The sequence below is a fragment of the Xiphophorus couchianus genome, chromosome 23 (genome assembly GCF_001444195.1).
Source record: "Xiphophorus couchianus chromosome 23, X_couchianus-1.0, whole genome shotgun sequence".
Lineage (NCBI taxonomy): Eukaryota > Metazoa > Chordata > Actinopteri > Cyprinodontiformes > Poeciliidae > Xiphophorus > Xiphophorus couchianus.
The window spans coordinates 24,131,833-24,147,912 of record NC_040250.1 but is presented as its reverse complement, the minus strand read 5'-3'; the positions used below and the strand labels follow the sequence as shown (position 1 = coordinate 24,147,912).

Genomic DNA, 16,080 nt, shown 5'->3' with positions numbered 1-16,080 from the left:
GCCTTTACATTTGTAGAAAACATTGCTAATTCAAACGTTGATAATAACGAAGTATGCTGACGTGATGCTGTCATAAAAATAACATCTGTCATCAGCTACGTTCACTGGAGCCGATTTTTAAAAATACGTCAGATTTTTTCTGCCCTTACGTGACTAGTATCTGATGTTTGTGTGACAGTCTGAACAACACAAATCAGATTTTTACAACTGCCACCCAGGTCACTTGGATATGTGGTCCAAAATCCTAAATCCTCTGTCTGTACGGCCAGCTTGTGTTCATCCGACCTGAAAGTCATCGATACCTGAAAGTCATCGATACCTGAAAGTCATCGATACTTGACAAATGTCATTATTCTGCGTCCTGATTCATGAAAGCGGGAACAAAAACACCAAACATGGTGGACGTTAAGATGTGCTGGCTCCGGTTGGACAACAACTTTAAAATCGCAAGGTACGCTCCACCATTAGCATTGTCAAGTCTGAAAAGGTGGAGCAAAATATTTCCTGGAAGCCGAACAGTTCAACACCCCCTAAAAGAAAAGTCATGAGGGCACAAGGTTTTGGTCAAAGAGATAATCAGGCAGAATATTGTCACATTATTCAAACCACTGTTCGTGTCTGCGTCACGAACTGCATCCAAGTTTACTTCAGCAAACACTGGACACGCTTGCTACGCGTCACATCACTGCGTCACGTCACTGCGTCACGTCACTGCGTCACGTCACTGCATCACGTCACCGAGTTACGTCAGGTCACTGCGTCACGTAACATCACAGCATCACGTCACCGAGTTACGTCAGGTCACTGCGTCACGTCACTGCATTATGTAACTGCGTCACGTTTGATATGATGTAAAGCACTTTGAAATGCCTTGCTGCTGAATTGTGCTATACAAATAAAATTTGATTGATTGATTGATTGATCAACGTGACTCGAATATGTGAAAATGCAAGGAGGACGGAGGCCTCTGCAAATGGGTCGCACACTTTACATTAACCAAATGACACTTAATTTAATGTCAGTATTGTGCACACCCCATCGAATAAAGTGTTATTGTTTAATCCTGCAATGACCTGGAAATATAGTCGCAAAAAAAACCTGAATAAAACCAAACGGTCACTTTGCAAAAGACACAAAACTAAGTTTTTCTACTTAGGAAGGAGCTGCCAATACACTGTAAATTAAAACTAAATTACAAACTAATAATTTCATTCTTCGAAGAGAAGATCTTATTATTGACTTTTGGGTGATTTAAGCTTTTATTGTCAATTAGAAAAATAACTCTAAGTCCAGGAAGTGACACACAATCAGCAGCCAATTAGTTTCTCTGTGCCTCTGCGGAGGACTTTGGCCTCCACTTACAAGCTGTCTCAAAACGTTAAATGAATTAGATTGATGAGTAATTATGGGAGAAAATGAATCGGGAACATGAATGCTTGGCATAGAAAGAAATAACTGGCCAGATCTTTATTTGCTCAACTCAACTAATTGCTTATTAATTTCACTAATGTTTTTTTTTTTTTCATGCTTCAAAAGTTTGTTTTATTTGAGTTTTCTACCGTAGCGAAAGCTTAATCTATGCAGTCAATCACTTGAGCTAGAAAAGTTTGCCAACCACATGGCACAAGACATCTACCCACACCCAGTATGCAGCTCAGCTACATTTTCACAGCATTATTTGGAGTATATCTCTTAACATGGAACCTCTGCCCACTTTGAGTTTTTCCCATTTGAGGCGGGAAAACTTCCCTTAAGTTGGACGGTTTCTGCTTGCATAAAGCAACGTCAGGCAGAACTCATTTGGACTGAGTTGTTTTCTTCAGCCTGCCAATTGAAGGCAGTGAAACTTATTCCCTGTAAGTGCTTAAGTATGTCTTTGGCAGTGTGAATGACTGTTGTCATGCAAACATGACAATAGTCGATTTAATACTCGCCTCTTAGCAGGACAGCAAAAAGAATAACTAATCTGTAAATAGTATCATTTGTTGATGCTTTAAATTTCAGGGTATTATTAGCCCTGCGGGTCACCAGGCTTTAGTTGCCCCTCAACCAGGATGTTTGTTTATTTTAAATAGGGTTCTTCATAGTGACAGTTCAGATGAATTAAGCTAGGTTTATAGTTGACGTCCAAGGGGGTGTGCATCTGTTGCGCCATCGGCCTCACACACTATTTCCAGTTGTTGCAACTTTTAATCTTTTCTTAACACAAAAACACGGTGGGCCACTTTTGGACTGCCCTACTGCGCCTAACACTGGATTTAATTTGACCAATTATCAGGGCTCTGCAAAAGAGGACAGCGTAGAAGACCTACCACGACTGTGGAGAATTTTCTTTAAGCATTCGTGCCCAAATAGGCCCATTCGATGTTTTTCTATCTATATAACTAAAATAGATCCTTCTGTCTGTAAAAAAAAAAAAGTAGTAGTCTGGGTTGCTTTTACTTTATATTCCTTACCAAATGACATTTTAATATCCACTCTGAAGTCGTGCTGCTCCTCTACGGTAATATTTGACCTCTTTTGATACGTCCTTGACAAATTCACTGCTCCATTTGGAGAAGTTGTATTTAAAAAAAAAAGAAAGAAATGTTGTAGCCACCATTTATCTGCAATACTAGGATGGAAGTATTTTTGAAGGGGCTTTAATGTGTTGAATACATGATAGTACTGAAAATAATTCCTATTTGGGCCGGTTTGTCATGGAGAAGTGTCAGGGAATTTTGTGCAAATTGAAGGAATGGTAATTTACAATAAATAAAGAGAAAGGATGTTCAGATCTCTTTTTCTCAAGAATAGAAACGGAAATGAAAGTACAGCTTTCAGGATGACATAAAACCTCACTTCTAAAGGTCATCACTAAACATCATCTAAACCAAAACCCAAGCATTTCAGGCGGAGAACAATTTGTCTAAAACAACGTTCAGGTCAAACGCTGAGGTTTGGATTTAAAAACCACTGGGGCAGTTAGATCTTAAGATACGGGCAAAATCCCAGAGGATATCTGTGCCTGGCTTAAAGAGACACAACCAAAGGCACTAGCATCTGTAATTGTGACACAAAGGGAGTTAGGAAAGTATTGATTCTATGGTTTCATGAAAAACAACCAAGAAAAGCCAATGAATGCTTTTCTCAAGGCCTTAAGTGAAGCGTATAAAGAGGGTGGATAAAATATTAAATGTTCAAGCAGATAGTTTGTTAATGTTTATTTGTAAATATGCTCATTTTCTACTTTGAAACCAACAACCCATTTCAAGCATGACTGCGCAGAGGATGCGTCCTCGGGCCGGGCCGGAGTCGATCCCAGCCTAGTCGAAATTTTAATTGCCTCCTCCGCGGCTCTGGAAAAGTTGTGCTATGTAAAATAAAATGTTTTGGAGATAATTAATAAATGCAAAGGTAGAATATAGAAAAGTTGAACGCGGGTCATACTGCCTACATTCAATAAGATATATTTTTGCTGCAAAGCTAGTTTGCACGTCATGACTGTCATGACATGTTAATCGCTCAATCTCTATGCAGCAGAGATTATATGTCATAATAATAATTGTCGGTGACGCCTCAACCAATCTGGCCGGCAAGGTTAGAAGTCTAGGCAGAGATATTATATGATCACAAACATTATGATTGATGGAAAAGATGGTTCGGTCTTCCTCCTTCTCTCTCTGCTCTTTGGTCCTGCTTCCGCATCCTTTTCAAATCCACTGGGATCCACTGGGATATCATAGCTCAGCCATTATTTGGGCGTTTGAGATGCTAAACAGAAACATTATTGGCATGCTTACGCATCATAGCAACTGTCTGAAAGTAGAAAAAAGTAAGAGCAAAAATCCTCCCAGCTGCAATAAAATGGAATAATTGTCCAAAAAAAAAGTGACGCCTCAACCAAAATAATGATGACCAAAAAAAGGAAGAAATTTCAGAACGACCACAGCAGAGCTATTCCAACATGAGGCCGTCATGAACGGTGGAATTTAGCAGTCAAACTGTGCAAAGAGAGAAGAGCCTGTAGATGACCTACCACTTTCTGTCAGAGAAATGTCACATTCAGTAGAATGTTATCCACATAATAAGTAGTTGAGCATGCAAATGGACATGTTTTGTATACACTGCACCCCTTTGGTTCTGCAATTCAATCCACGTCATCTGAAAGCCCGCAGTGCAGTGATGTCGACTTATATGAAGCAAAAGTGAAGCTGATTTGCATTTGTGGTTGCATGTTTTTTGGGGGAGAGATAATGCCGAAGGTGGCTTCGTATAACAACTTTCAGACATCAAGATTTCTAATTTTTATTTCCAAACAATGCACCGGCCCATTGACGAGTGTTTTTGTGCAGGCAGGAAATTCTCACCTTGCTGGAGTCCCAGTCCTGCGTCTTCGTCTGGGTCTTCATCAGTTCATATGTTTGTTCCATTCTGCTCACTTCAGGCTTTGGGAAACCCGGGACAACATTATGAAGCTGGAAGCCAAACAGCTGCAGCCACCTACCAATGTCTGGACACACACACACACACACACACACACACACACACACACACACACACACACACACACACACACACACACACCCACACCCACACATACACATACATACAGAAAGAGAAAATTGCATTCAGGGAAAGACTTCAAATGTACTGTGTACACTGCGAAGCAAACAAAAAGTCATAAGGCCGGTTAAAGCAACACCTTGCACAGGAAATCACACAATCTATGAGCATAATGCGAGGCAGAGACGAGTCGCTCAGACACATACAGATTCCATCTGCTATAAACAATCCTGCTGCAGGAATACGTGACAGGCCGAATGAATGTTCCATTAACCAGAAGGACAAACGCCCCGCCACCCCGCCCACCTGCATCCTGTATTCATCTTCTGCTCTCTCATTTCATCTCTTTCCCTCACCTGAGCTTCTATTTCATCTCTCGGGGGGCAATAGTGTTGTGTTGACAGTCGCGGAGAAGAAAACACCGCTAGACCGTGTTAAAAAACAATGCGATCAGAGGTGCGACTATCCTTCGCTGTCACATCTCCTTTCTGTGACACGCAGTTCACCTGTGGTTAGCTGCGCGGCCCCTGTTTGCTCAGTCTCCATGGCAGATGTTTCTCTTATACAAGAGGGTGTGAGGGTAGGTGTCATCAAGAGAAACATCTGCTTGCGTCTCCTGCTATCTGTCTGTTTGTCAGGTTCTGGTTCGGGTATGGCAAGAGCGTGCAAAAACCCACCTGTTGTGAATTGCGTCACCTCCTCCACTTTCCCGACCGGGCAGTTGCTGTTGAAGGCGTACAGGTTAAACGGTTTGGGCTCCCTGCTCAGCTCGCCCCACAGCTCGTGGTTCGGTGAGGTCCATCGACCGGCGAGAGTGTCGTAATCCCGCCTGCCGAGGTGGACCAGCCGCGTGAACGGATCGTACAATCCCCCGTGGAAGCCAATGGTGAGCTGGAAGTCGGGGTTGGTGTCCTGATAGACCTCCCCGTAGGGGGTGTAGAGGATCTCTTTGACCAGTCGACCCTTGCTGGAGAACACCGCCCTGGGGCTCCCCACGCTGTCGCAGGCGACGTAAAACTCCTCGCCGCTGCTCAGCTCCATCGCAATGAGGTGGCCCTGGAGGTCGTAGTACAGCGACGTGATCAGGTTGCTGCTGTGGTTGTACAGGTGGCTCACCCTGGTGGGGTGCGACAGGTCGGCGTAGAAGAACTGCAGCTGCTCGCCCTCGCTGTTCTTCGTGGCCACGCGCCGGCCCAGGCCGTCGTAGCGGTACCAGACGGTGCGCTCCGTCGCCCGGTTGAAGACGCGGGTCAGCAGGCCGTTGGAGTTGTAATCGAACAGGTCGTTGGCTCGTTGGCGGAGAAAGCCGTCGTCGTCCACGCTGTACTGCAGTTCCCCGAGGTGTGTGATCCGGTCCCTCTGGTCGTACCGCAGCGGCGTTAGCCTTGGGAAACAGAGATCCGTTACTTCGGACAGCGGCTTGCAACACCCTTTTGTACTATTTCACAATCTGTCCTGTTACAATGATACACTACGCATGCAATTTTCAGATTTTTAAATATGTTGGCACGGAGAAGTGAAAGGGTGTTTTACAAATAAAATCTGAAAAGTGAGGCCTTCCTTACTCAGTAGAGGTTATATTTGTGACCCGAGTCTGATCTGACATTCCAAATTATTCGCTTGATAGTCGGGTCGGGCTCAGACGAGAATGCACGATATAAAGTTCTGTTAATCAACTTTTGCTCTCAGTCCAAATAGAGGAGTAGATCATTTTTCCTGTTGAGGTAATAAAGAAAGTTCCACCCTGCTCCGCTCCGATCAGTCACACATCCAAGTTGATTTGCGCGCTAAACAAAAGCTAAAGATGGGTCAAAGTTGCACTGATGATGGTGATCTCAAAATGAAAGTAGTAAAATCTTAACTAAAATAATACTTCCTGCCTACTTTGGTTCCTGCCTTTAATCAAAGTTAACTAGTCAGATCGGACACAATGCCCATGGGTTGGGTTGGATTTTTTTTTTTTAGGTTAAACTCTTTTACTCAGATGCCCCTGCAACCAATTACCTCCACTACTCGCATTATTACTAAAAAGAGTTCAATATAATCTCAGTAAACATGCATTCTACAAATCTGGTCTTCATTAGAGCATGGCAGAAAGAATGCTATTGTTGAAAAGAAGCTGTTAGAGGTTTATTTTGCTGTTTGCAACAAGCCACGCAGAGCACATGGAAAACATGTGGAAGAAGGCGCTCTGCTCAGATGAGAGCATAATGAAACTTTCTGACCTTAATGAAAAATCTTATGTGTGGGATCAAAAATGCCGTTCAGCTATTATTCCAAAGTGAAACATGGCCGTGTGGCTTTTCTTAAGCTTGATCAGAGCTGATCAGAACTTACAGTGGTTGAAAAAGTGTTTGCCCCCTTCCTCATTTCCTGTTTTTCTGCATGTTTGTCACACTTAAGTGTTTCGGAACATCAAACCAATTTAAAAAATAGTCAAGGACAACACAAGTAAACACAAAATGCAATTTGTAAATGAAGGTGTTTAGTATTAAAGGAGAAAAAAAATCCAAACCATCATGGCCCTGAGTGAAAAAGTGATTGCCCCCTACACCTAATAACTGGTTGGGCCACCTTTAGCAGCAACAACTGCAACCAAGCGTTTGTGATAACTTGCAATGAGTCTTTTACAGCGTTCTGGAGGAATTTTGGCCCACTCATCTTTGCAGAATTGTTCTAATTCAGTTACAATACAGGGTTTTCGAGCATGAACAGCCTTTTTAAGGTCATACCACAACATCTCAATAGGATTCAGGTCAGGACTTTGGCTAGGTCACTCCAAAGTCTTCATTTTGTTTTTCTTCAGCCATTCAGTGGTGGACTTGCTGGTGTGTTTAGGATCATTGTCCTGCTGCAGAACCCAAGTTCGTTTCAGCTTGAGTTCACGAACAGATGGTCGGACATTCTCCTTCAGGATCCTTTGGTAGACAGCAGAATTCATAGTTCCATTTATCACAGCAAGTCTTCCAGGTCCTGACGCAGCAAAACAGCCCCAGACCATCACACTACCACCACCATATTTTACTGTTGGTATAATGTTCTTTTTCTGAAATGCAGTGTTCCTTTTACGCCAGACGTAATGGGACACACACCTTCCAAAGAGTTCAACTATTGTCTCATCGGTCCACAGAATATTTTCCCAAAAGACTTGGGGATCATCAAGATGCGTTTTTGGAAAAATTGAGACGAGCTCTAATGTTTTTTTTGCTCAGCAGTGGTTTTCTTCTTGGAACTCTGCCATGCAGGCCATTTTTGCCCAGTCTTTTTCTGATGGTGGAGGCATGGACGCTGACCTTAACTGAGGCAAGTGAGGCCTGCAGTTCTTTGGACGTTGTTGTGGGGTCTTTTGTGACCTCTTGGATGAGTCGTCGCTGCGCTCTTGGGGTGATTTTGGGCGGCCGGCCACTCCTGGGAAGGTTCACCACTGTTCCATGTCTTCACCATTTGTGGATAATGGCTCTCACTGTGGTTCACTGGATTCCCAAAACTTTGGAAATGGCTTTATAACCCTTTCCAGACTGGTAGATCTTAATTACTGTCTTTCTCAATTGTTCCTGAATTTCTTTGAATCTCGGCATGATGTGTAGCTTTTAAGGATCTTTTGGTGGACTTTACTGTGTCAGGCAGCTCTTATTTAAGTAATGTCTTGATTGAAAACAGGTGTGGCAATAATCAGGCCTGGGTGTGGCTAGAGAAATTGAACTCGGGTGTTAAAAACCACATTTATAATCTATTTTAACGAGGGGGGCAATCACTTTTTCACACAGGGCCATGATGTGTTTACTTGCGTTGTCCTTGACTATTTTTTAAATTGGTTTGATGTTCCGAAACACTTAAGTGTGACAAACATGCAAAAAAACAGGAAATGAGGAAGGGGGCAAACACTTTTTCACACCACTGTAAGATCTGAAACTGGGGCAGAGGTTCAGATTTAGCAGGACGGTGACCCTAAAACATGCAGCTACAGCTTCATTTAAATAGATCATATCAAAGCATTAATGGCCCTGCCAAAACCCAGAGCTAAATTCAGTTGAGAGTTCGTAAAAATTTGAGAACTGGTGTTCACAGACGCTTTTGATCCGATGTGACTGAGATAGAGTGGTTTTACAAAGAGAAACGGGCAAAATGTCAGTCACCAATATTGCAAGGCTGGTAGAGACATTCCCCAAAAGACCTGCTGCAAAAGTGGATTCAATAAAGTATTGAGTCCAGACCTGAAAAAACACACATTTGTCTCACTTTCCAGATCTTTCCTTTTTATAAGAACAGTTCAAACTATCCCTTTCCTTCCAATTGGCTTTTATCTTTGTGAAAGTTCGTAATTTAAATAAGCATTAACGTTTACCGTTGTCTGTGGAAAAATGCGGGAGGCATAGATTTAAAACAGTGAAACCTTTATGCAACATACAGCGAGCTGCAGATATTGACTTACCGAGAGCTCGTTCCATGACTGAGCAGGTTGATGTTCCCGTTGAGGTCGTAGCCGTAACGCCACTGAGGGCGCTCGTTCACCGAGGCGCTTTGCAGTTGGCTGTCTGCGTCGTACTCGTAGGTGTACTGGGTCACGTTGCTGTCCACGCCGACTCTGATGTCACAGGTGGTTATGCGCCCTGCCGAGTCGTACTGAATGGTCATCCAGTAGGCGATGGACTTCAGGATCTCGTACTGGACCTCGACCACCTGGCCGTAGGAGTTGAACACCTTGGTGTGCTTCATTAAATGGGTGGTGATGACCTAAGAGAAGCACACACAGGACACAATAAGCAAAAGATTTTAATGAAACTTTCTTTTCCTTCAGTTTAAGGCTCTTAATGTCTTCATTGCCTCTACAAGACCTCAATTATTTTTTTGCAACAGCCATGTTTTAACCCTCCCGCTGTCTCAGCCCGATGCTCAAGAGAAGCGCAGCTTGTTGTTCCGTCAGACCGTCAGTTCCCGAAACCACACACAAACAAAAATGAGACGTTTTTGTTCAGAATTTAGCAACAAAAACATCCTTTCATTTAAAAGCCGACGGTTGTTACTTTAGTCGTGGTGCTTATGAATTAGGGTAGGGATGTCCTTTATTATCCTGATCATCTTTTTGAACTTTGATATCGTTCAATATGCGATATGTACTGTACATCCATGTACAGGATGTAATTACATCCATGTACAGGATGTAATTACATCCTGTACATGTAATGACTGGCATAAATAAACACTTGCAGGTTTCTGTTTTTATTCTCGGCCTGTATTTCGGGTGCTTTGTGCTTGTGTCTTGTTGTACTCGTACGGCTCAGCTGGGGAAGCAGATGGGGTTCCTTCCTCAGTCCGTTTTGGTTAGAAAGCTCTGTTTAGAACAGTTTACGATCTCCATGGTTACCCACTGCAAACACGTTTTTTGTCTTTTTTCTGAGGTTTCATAACAATCCTGATTTGGACCATGTTCAGTTCATACAGTAATACAAACAAACATTTTAATGTATTTTATAAATAAAGGTGAAAGATTGACACAAAGGGCTATATGACTGAAATGTGGAAGGAAATGAGATGGGGTTTTTTCAAACGCTTTGTCGAGCCACTTTGCACTACAGTTACAGCTATAAATCCTCTGGGTATTCTTTCTTCCATATTTGAACATCTTTAAACATCTTTTGAAAACAGCCCAAGCTCAGTCAGACTGAATTGAGATTGTCTGAACAGCATTTATTTAAGTCATGACAACATTTTTTAGCAATATTTATATCTGGACCATTCTAAAACATGAATATGCTCTGACACCAAATTGTCCCATTGTGTCTCCGGTTGAATGTTTAGGGGCCATCGCCCTCTTGGAAGGTAAATCTCAACAGTTGTCTTAAATCCTCTAAACTGTTTCTGTCCAGAACCACACTGTGTTTGGCTCCTTCCATCTTCCCATTAACTCCGACCAGCAGACCTTGCCTGGCCTGTCACTCAAAGTTCAGATCCAATTCTTAATGAATTTGAAGTTGTGTAATACTCTTATCGTTTTCAGATGGTGGATTGAACAGAACTCTGTCAGATGTTGATTTAAACTCTGACCTGCAGAGTGTTTTCCTTTTTCCTACATAAATGGACATATATCTTAGGTTTTTAATTATATGACTTCAGATGGAAATTCACTTTTTATTTAGAGGTATTAGCGCGTCTGGGGGCATACACTCTTCAGGCTTTTATTTGTCAAAAAAAAAAAAAAAAACATTTTCCAACCACTTTGTGTTAGTCTACCACATAAAATCCCAATAAAATACATTGATGTTAGTCAATATCTTGCCCAGCGAAGCTTGAACAGCAGCAAAATCCAGTCAATAGTGTCGTACCTGGTTGAGGTCATAGAAGATGACGCTGAACTTGCCAAACTGCTCCACCCGCCCAGAAACATCCACATAGCGGTACAAATCGATGGGCAGAGGGGTTTCATTGATGACCGCCTGCATGCTGGTGACTCTGAAGTTGTTGTAGCTGTAGTCAAATCTGGCATTGACCAAGCCTTCCTCGCTGAAGCGGAAGATTTGGCGACTTGTCAGGGGGCCTTTAAAAAGAAAAAAAAAAAAAAAAAACACATTAGCAGATGAAAGAAAGGAAAGTATCCCATGCGCCTGATTGCAGAGCATTTAGAACCGCTCCTCACACTGCCGAATTAATTTAAATCAAAAGCTAATTCGGCGTCGTTAACAGACACAGTTCGAACCGTTCGATCTTAACTATGTCCACGGCGCTATGGCATTTCCAGTGGTGACCTTTAATATGAGGAGATAATGAAATCTAAAGACAATAGCCCTGATGAGCCAATGTGCTCCTTAATGTCAAGACATCAGCATTAACAACACCATCCTTCACCTCTGCTCCTTTGCCGCGCCAACTCATCCTGCTTTGGAGTTGGGGTTGGGGGTGTTTGGTGGGGCCTGTTAATGAAACACCATTATGCAGCTATTCGAGATGACTCTGATTGCAGTTAAAATGACTAAGTGTCTCGCTTTGGAGCCCGCCGGATAGCTGGATCAGCTTTATGTCGTCTATTTTTATTTTTCTGTCGTATGTTGATTCGGAACCTCGGCTAATAGGGAGGCGGCGCAGGAGAGCGAACTGCGAGGCTTTTCCCGAAGCCCCCGGGGGGCTGGCAGTCTGTTCGTCTCTCTTCTCTAGCTGTCACTTCTCAGAGCTGTCACTTTTTAATTTTTTACTTCAGTGCTTTTACTCCCTTTGCCTACTTCTCTTCTACACTTTTGGGGTTCCTTACTTTCCCTTGCCTCCTCTCAAGGTACAATTACCGCTATCTCTTCTCCTCTCTAAGGCTCCGTTTGTTCTGCTGAAATGAGATCAGTTAAAGGAAAGGTGAGAGTCTATTCATGTGGAGGGCAAAGCGATAAACACACACACACACACACACACACACACACACAGCTGCAGATTAGTGACACCTGATCGTGGCTCACCAATCACAAAGGCACGGAAAGTGAACCGGCATGAGAGATGAGAGCGTTCTCAATGACCCTGGACAGAGTCTGGAACGTAAGGGAACTGCTGAGCTGTGTCAACAACGATGGCATCTATCTGCTGCCGACCGCTGAGGCTCCAAATGACGGCCCTGATACAACCTTATGGTTACTGCTGCGCCTTTCTAACTGGAATCTGTATTTGGTTTGGGTCTATTTACTCTTCAAAGGCTTTTTGGTTCCCCGTGCAAATCGACACCCGTCGCTATTCAGAGTCGGGCAATAACTAGAACCAATGTCAAGTAAGCATATATTTAGACATACATGGGGCAGAGTTGGTTTGCAGATGAGGAAGAGGCGACGCAGCTCATGGGCCTGGGGGTGGTCTTGTAGTCAAAGCTGTGGTAGACCACAGTCTATTCCACTTGAACATGCTTGGCTCGGTTCACACTTCTAACTGTGGCTGCCTCAGTCTCAGATGAAATAGTGCTGTGTCTGACTCAAAGCCAGACTAGAGAGTTTGAGACCTATGATGAAATCTGGTTTCCCCCTCTCCGTACAAAGGTCGTTTACTCAAAAAAAGGATTTTGATTTAAACTGTTAATATTAGGCAAAGATAAGTTTGGCTAAAGGAGAAGCAGCTTTCAAATGACAGCTACAGTCACGGAGTAGAAATAGCTCCTGAAACTGAGCGCCACATAGGGCAAAACCGGGTCGCTTGACTCAGATCCGCAGTGAGGGCCCAGAATTGAACCCTTAAATCTGAAGTAATCTTAGATAAGAAAATATATAAATATATGATTTTTTGACCCCGCTGGATCAAAAACGACTCTGCTTTTCTTTATGACGCTCATTGTTTCTTGTAATTTTATTGTGTAATTTAAGACAATGTGTGATTTTAATTTTGTTCATTTTTTAGGTTGGTTTTAACAACTGTCAAAGTGTCTACTGATGAAAATGTGCTTATTTTATCCAACTTTGGAAAAATTACATTATGTGATTTTGATTAATGTGCACTTCCCTTTAAGAAAAATATTTCGTAGTATTTTTTTTTATACATATGGTTTTGGTTCAAGTGTGGCTGAAACCAGTTGAAACCAATGAAGTGAGACGGGCGCTACTGTAGAAAGTGTGATTGGTCTGTAGATATGTTGCTGTACAAGTTAACCAATCAGATGTCAGGGTTTATTTAGTGAGATACAGCAGCAGTTTCACCGATATTATGATTAACTTTAGCAGAGGAAGCAAAAAAGTAATACAAAAACTATGTATATTTTTGACACAGATATTGATTAGATGCCCTAGTTAAAGGATTTCAGTGAGTCATATATTAATACCTTTCCAATGTTTTGAGAACATATTTGTATTTCTCATTTATTTATTTAATTGGACTGGTATCACTGTTAGCTTCAATGGCAGGAATGCCATCTGAAATCTGTTCTACACTGCAAAGACATAAAATCTTACCTTATCTTATTTTTGGTCTAGTTTCTATATCTTACACTTGAAATAAGAAAACAACTAACTTTTTTCAGCAAAATATAGGAGCTTGTTTTAAGTAAATAATTCCTTCATATTGACGAAAAAGTACTAACTCCACTGGCAGATTATTTCACTTATAATATGGAAAAAATGTCTTGTTATAAGTGAAAATAATCTGGCAGTGAAACCAGTGCTTTTTCATCGCTATTAAGGAATTATTGACTCAAAACACGCGCCTCTTTCTTGCTGAAAAGTCAGTTGTAAGTTAGTTCTGTCTTATTTCAAGTGTACAAAGGTGCTTGCAGTAGAAGCTACACCAAATATACTTACTAAGATTTTGTGTTTTTGCTGTGTAAAGGAGAACATTTGTGCATCAGTTTGTGACCTTAAACTCAAAGGCACAAAGGACAGCCATCCAATGCAGTCCATCTCTGCGCTTAAACCTTATTGAGATGCTGTGGTTTTACATTAAGCACACTCTTTTAGCTTTTAGCACTTCAAAATTTGCAACAAAGAGTGGATTGGGGTAATTTTAACAGCCTGACTTTTTTATTTACTTGGTTTTTGTTTTGTCATAAGGGTGTAAATGTGACCAATAAAAAGGAATAACCGAAGGAATTTTGTCAGCGTACCCGTCTGTCTGTATCGTATGGAGCTTATGAAGCCGTCGTGGGTGAGGTGAATGGTCTTGACGGTGCCGGAGGCTTCGTCGTAGGTGAAGGTCACCAGGGTGGAGTCATAAACAACCTCCGAGAGCCTCGCCGCTGGTGTATACCTTCATAAAAAAAAACAAAAAACGGGAAAACAAACAGAAGTGGAAAAAGAAGTGTTACACTCAACCTCAACACAATGCATTTCATTTTCAATTTTAGCAGCCATGCTACGTGGAATGAATAATCCAAAGATCCCTCGGGGCCGTTGAGGAAGAGGCTGCATCATTCCTCAATATTTCATCAGAATCAGAAGCATTTACTGCCGAAGTCGTGGCGTTTTAGGTCTTGGAAATGGCACCGTTCATAACGCCGCTCTCATGCAGTCCAAGGAGTGTTGGGAATATACAACACGCCCGGATAAGATCAGTGGTGTCTGGCTCAGTACGACGCTCAGAAGCAATCATAGGCGGGAACTGACCTCGAACCAGTCTCCCTTGTTCGTTCATTCGGTGTCATTAGTAAGGACAGCAGGTTGTGTGCGCTACTGTTTAAGATTAGCCTTTAACTACAGCACTGCCACTGAGGCATCTCTTTTATGTGTTTTTTTTTTTTTTTTTTTTACACAAGCAGTGATTGTGCCGAAGTAGAGTAGAGTAAAGAGCCCCGACGTTGCCGTGGGGAACCGTACCTATAGATGACGCTGCGGCCCGTCCCCAGATACTGGGTCCTCCGCAGGCGCCCGTCCAGCGTGTAGTCCTGCATGAACGAGGCCTGGCTCTCCGGAGGGGTGTAGATGTTCCTGTAGTAGCCGACGGACAGCAGGGACTGCAGGGCGTGCTTCACCATGCTGGGCATCGTCACGGCAACCAGGCGGTCCGTTTGGTCGTAATCAAAGATGTAGCGCCGCTGGCTGTGCAGGAGCAGCATGATGGACTGCGGGAACACGCAGAGGAGGACAGTGAAGGAGCTCTGAGTGGCTTCATGGAGGTTTTGTCAAGTTTTTATTTTTATTTTTACCTTGACCCTGTTCTGTTGGAGAAACCCTTCATTTATTTAATTTATTTATGTATTTATTTATTTATTTATACGAGTTTTGGCAGCCTGCAGTGCTTTGCAAAAGTAAACCTTGGATCTGTCCAAGTCAAGTTTCTTTGTATAGAAAATTTCAAGAAGAAGGCAGTTCAAAGAGCGTCACACTATAAAAACATAACACAGTAACCAATTAGGAAATGAGTAATAAACAACACAAATTTGTCAAATGCCATAATCAAAATCATCAAGCAAATTGTACATAAAATATACTGATCAATGTTCCACTTACTACTAATAAAAGGTGGGTTTTCTTTAGCCTTGATTTAACTGAATTCAGTGTTTCAGCATCTTTGCAGTTTTCTAGAAGTTTGTTCTAGATTAGTGGAGAGTAGAAGCTGAATGCTGCTTCTCCACGTTTGGTTCTGTTTCTTCACATCTTGCAACACTGCAACTAAAAGCTTAAAACATATTTCATAGAGATTTTATGTATGAATATTTAGTAGTATTTATTTATTTAATACTAAAGTAGAAGAAAACGTTTCACATGTTTGTTGCCAGTTGAAATCTGAAACGTTTGGTAAGTATTGCCCAGCATTTAGCTCCATTTGTCTTCTCATCAACTAACTGACCAACGTAGCTGTCTCTGCTGACAAAAAGCATCAACAGAGCATGATACAGCCACTGCCATGTATCACTGTGGGCACGTGGAATTAGGGTGACGTGTATTGTTAGGTTTCCTGCTATATTTTATGTTTGGGAGTGGTTTACGTGGCTTTCCAGCACGTAAACCACGTACGTGCAAAAGCGTACATTTGACAAATTTCATTAAATTTTGGCCTCATTAAAGAGGAACATCTTCCATGTGTTTGCAGTGACTTTAAATAAGACTTAGCTACTTTGAATCTGTTACTTATTATTTATTATCCATG

General features: G+C 42.2%; 1 protein-coding gene across 1 annotated transcript in view; it reads right to left on the bottom strand.

Annotated features, from left to right (window-relative positions):
• The window catches only part of tenm1 (teneurin transmembrane protein 1), a 287,438-nt gene that overhangs the window by 1,761 nt on the left and 269,597 nt on the right, over window positions 1-16,080 (bottom strand). Inside the window, exons 32-37 of the mRNA XM_028009863.1 lie at window positions 14,808-15,052; window positions 14,099-14,241; window positions 10,869-11,080; window positions 8,978-9,279; window positions 5,223-5,929; window positions 4,350-4,492 (exon numbers count right to left, since the gene is read on the bottom strand). Coding sequence (XP_027865664.1) covers window positions 4,350-4,492; window positions 5,223-5,929; window positions 8,978-9,279; window positions 10,869-11,080; window positions 14,099-14,241; window positions 14,808-15,052 — 1,752 coding nt within the window. The remainder of the gene's footprint in view (window positions 1-4,349; window positions 4,493-5,222; window positions 5,930-8,977; window positions 9,280-10,868; window positions 11,081-14,098; window positions 14,242-14,807; window positions 15,053-16,080) is intronic.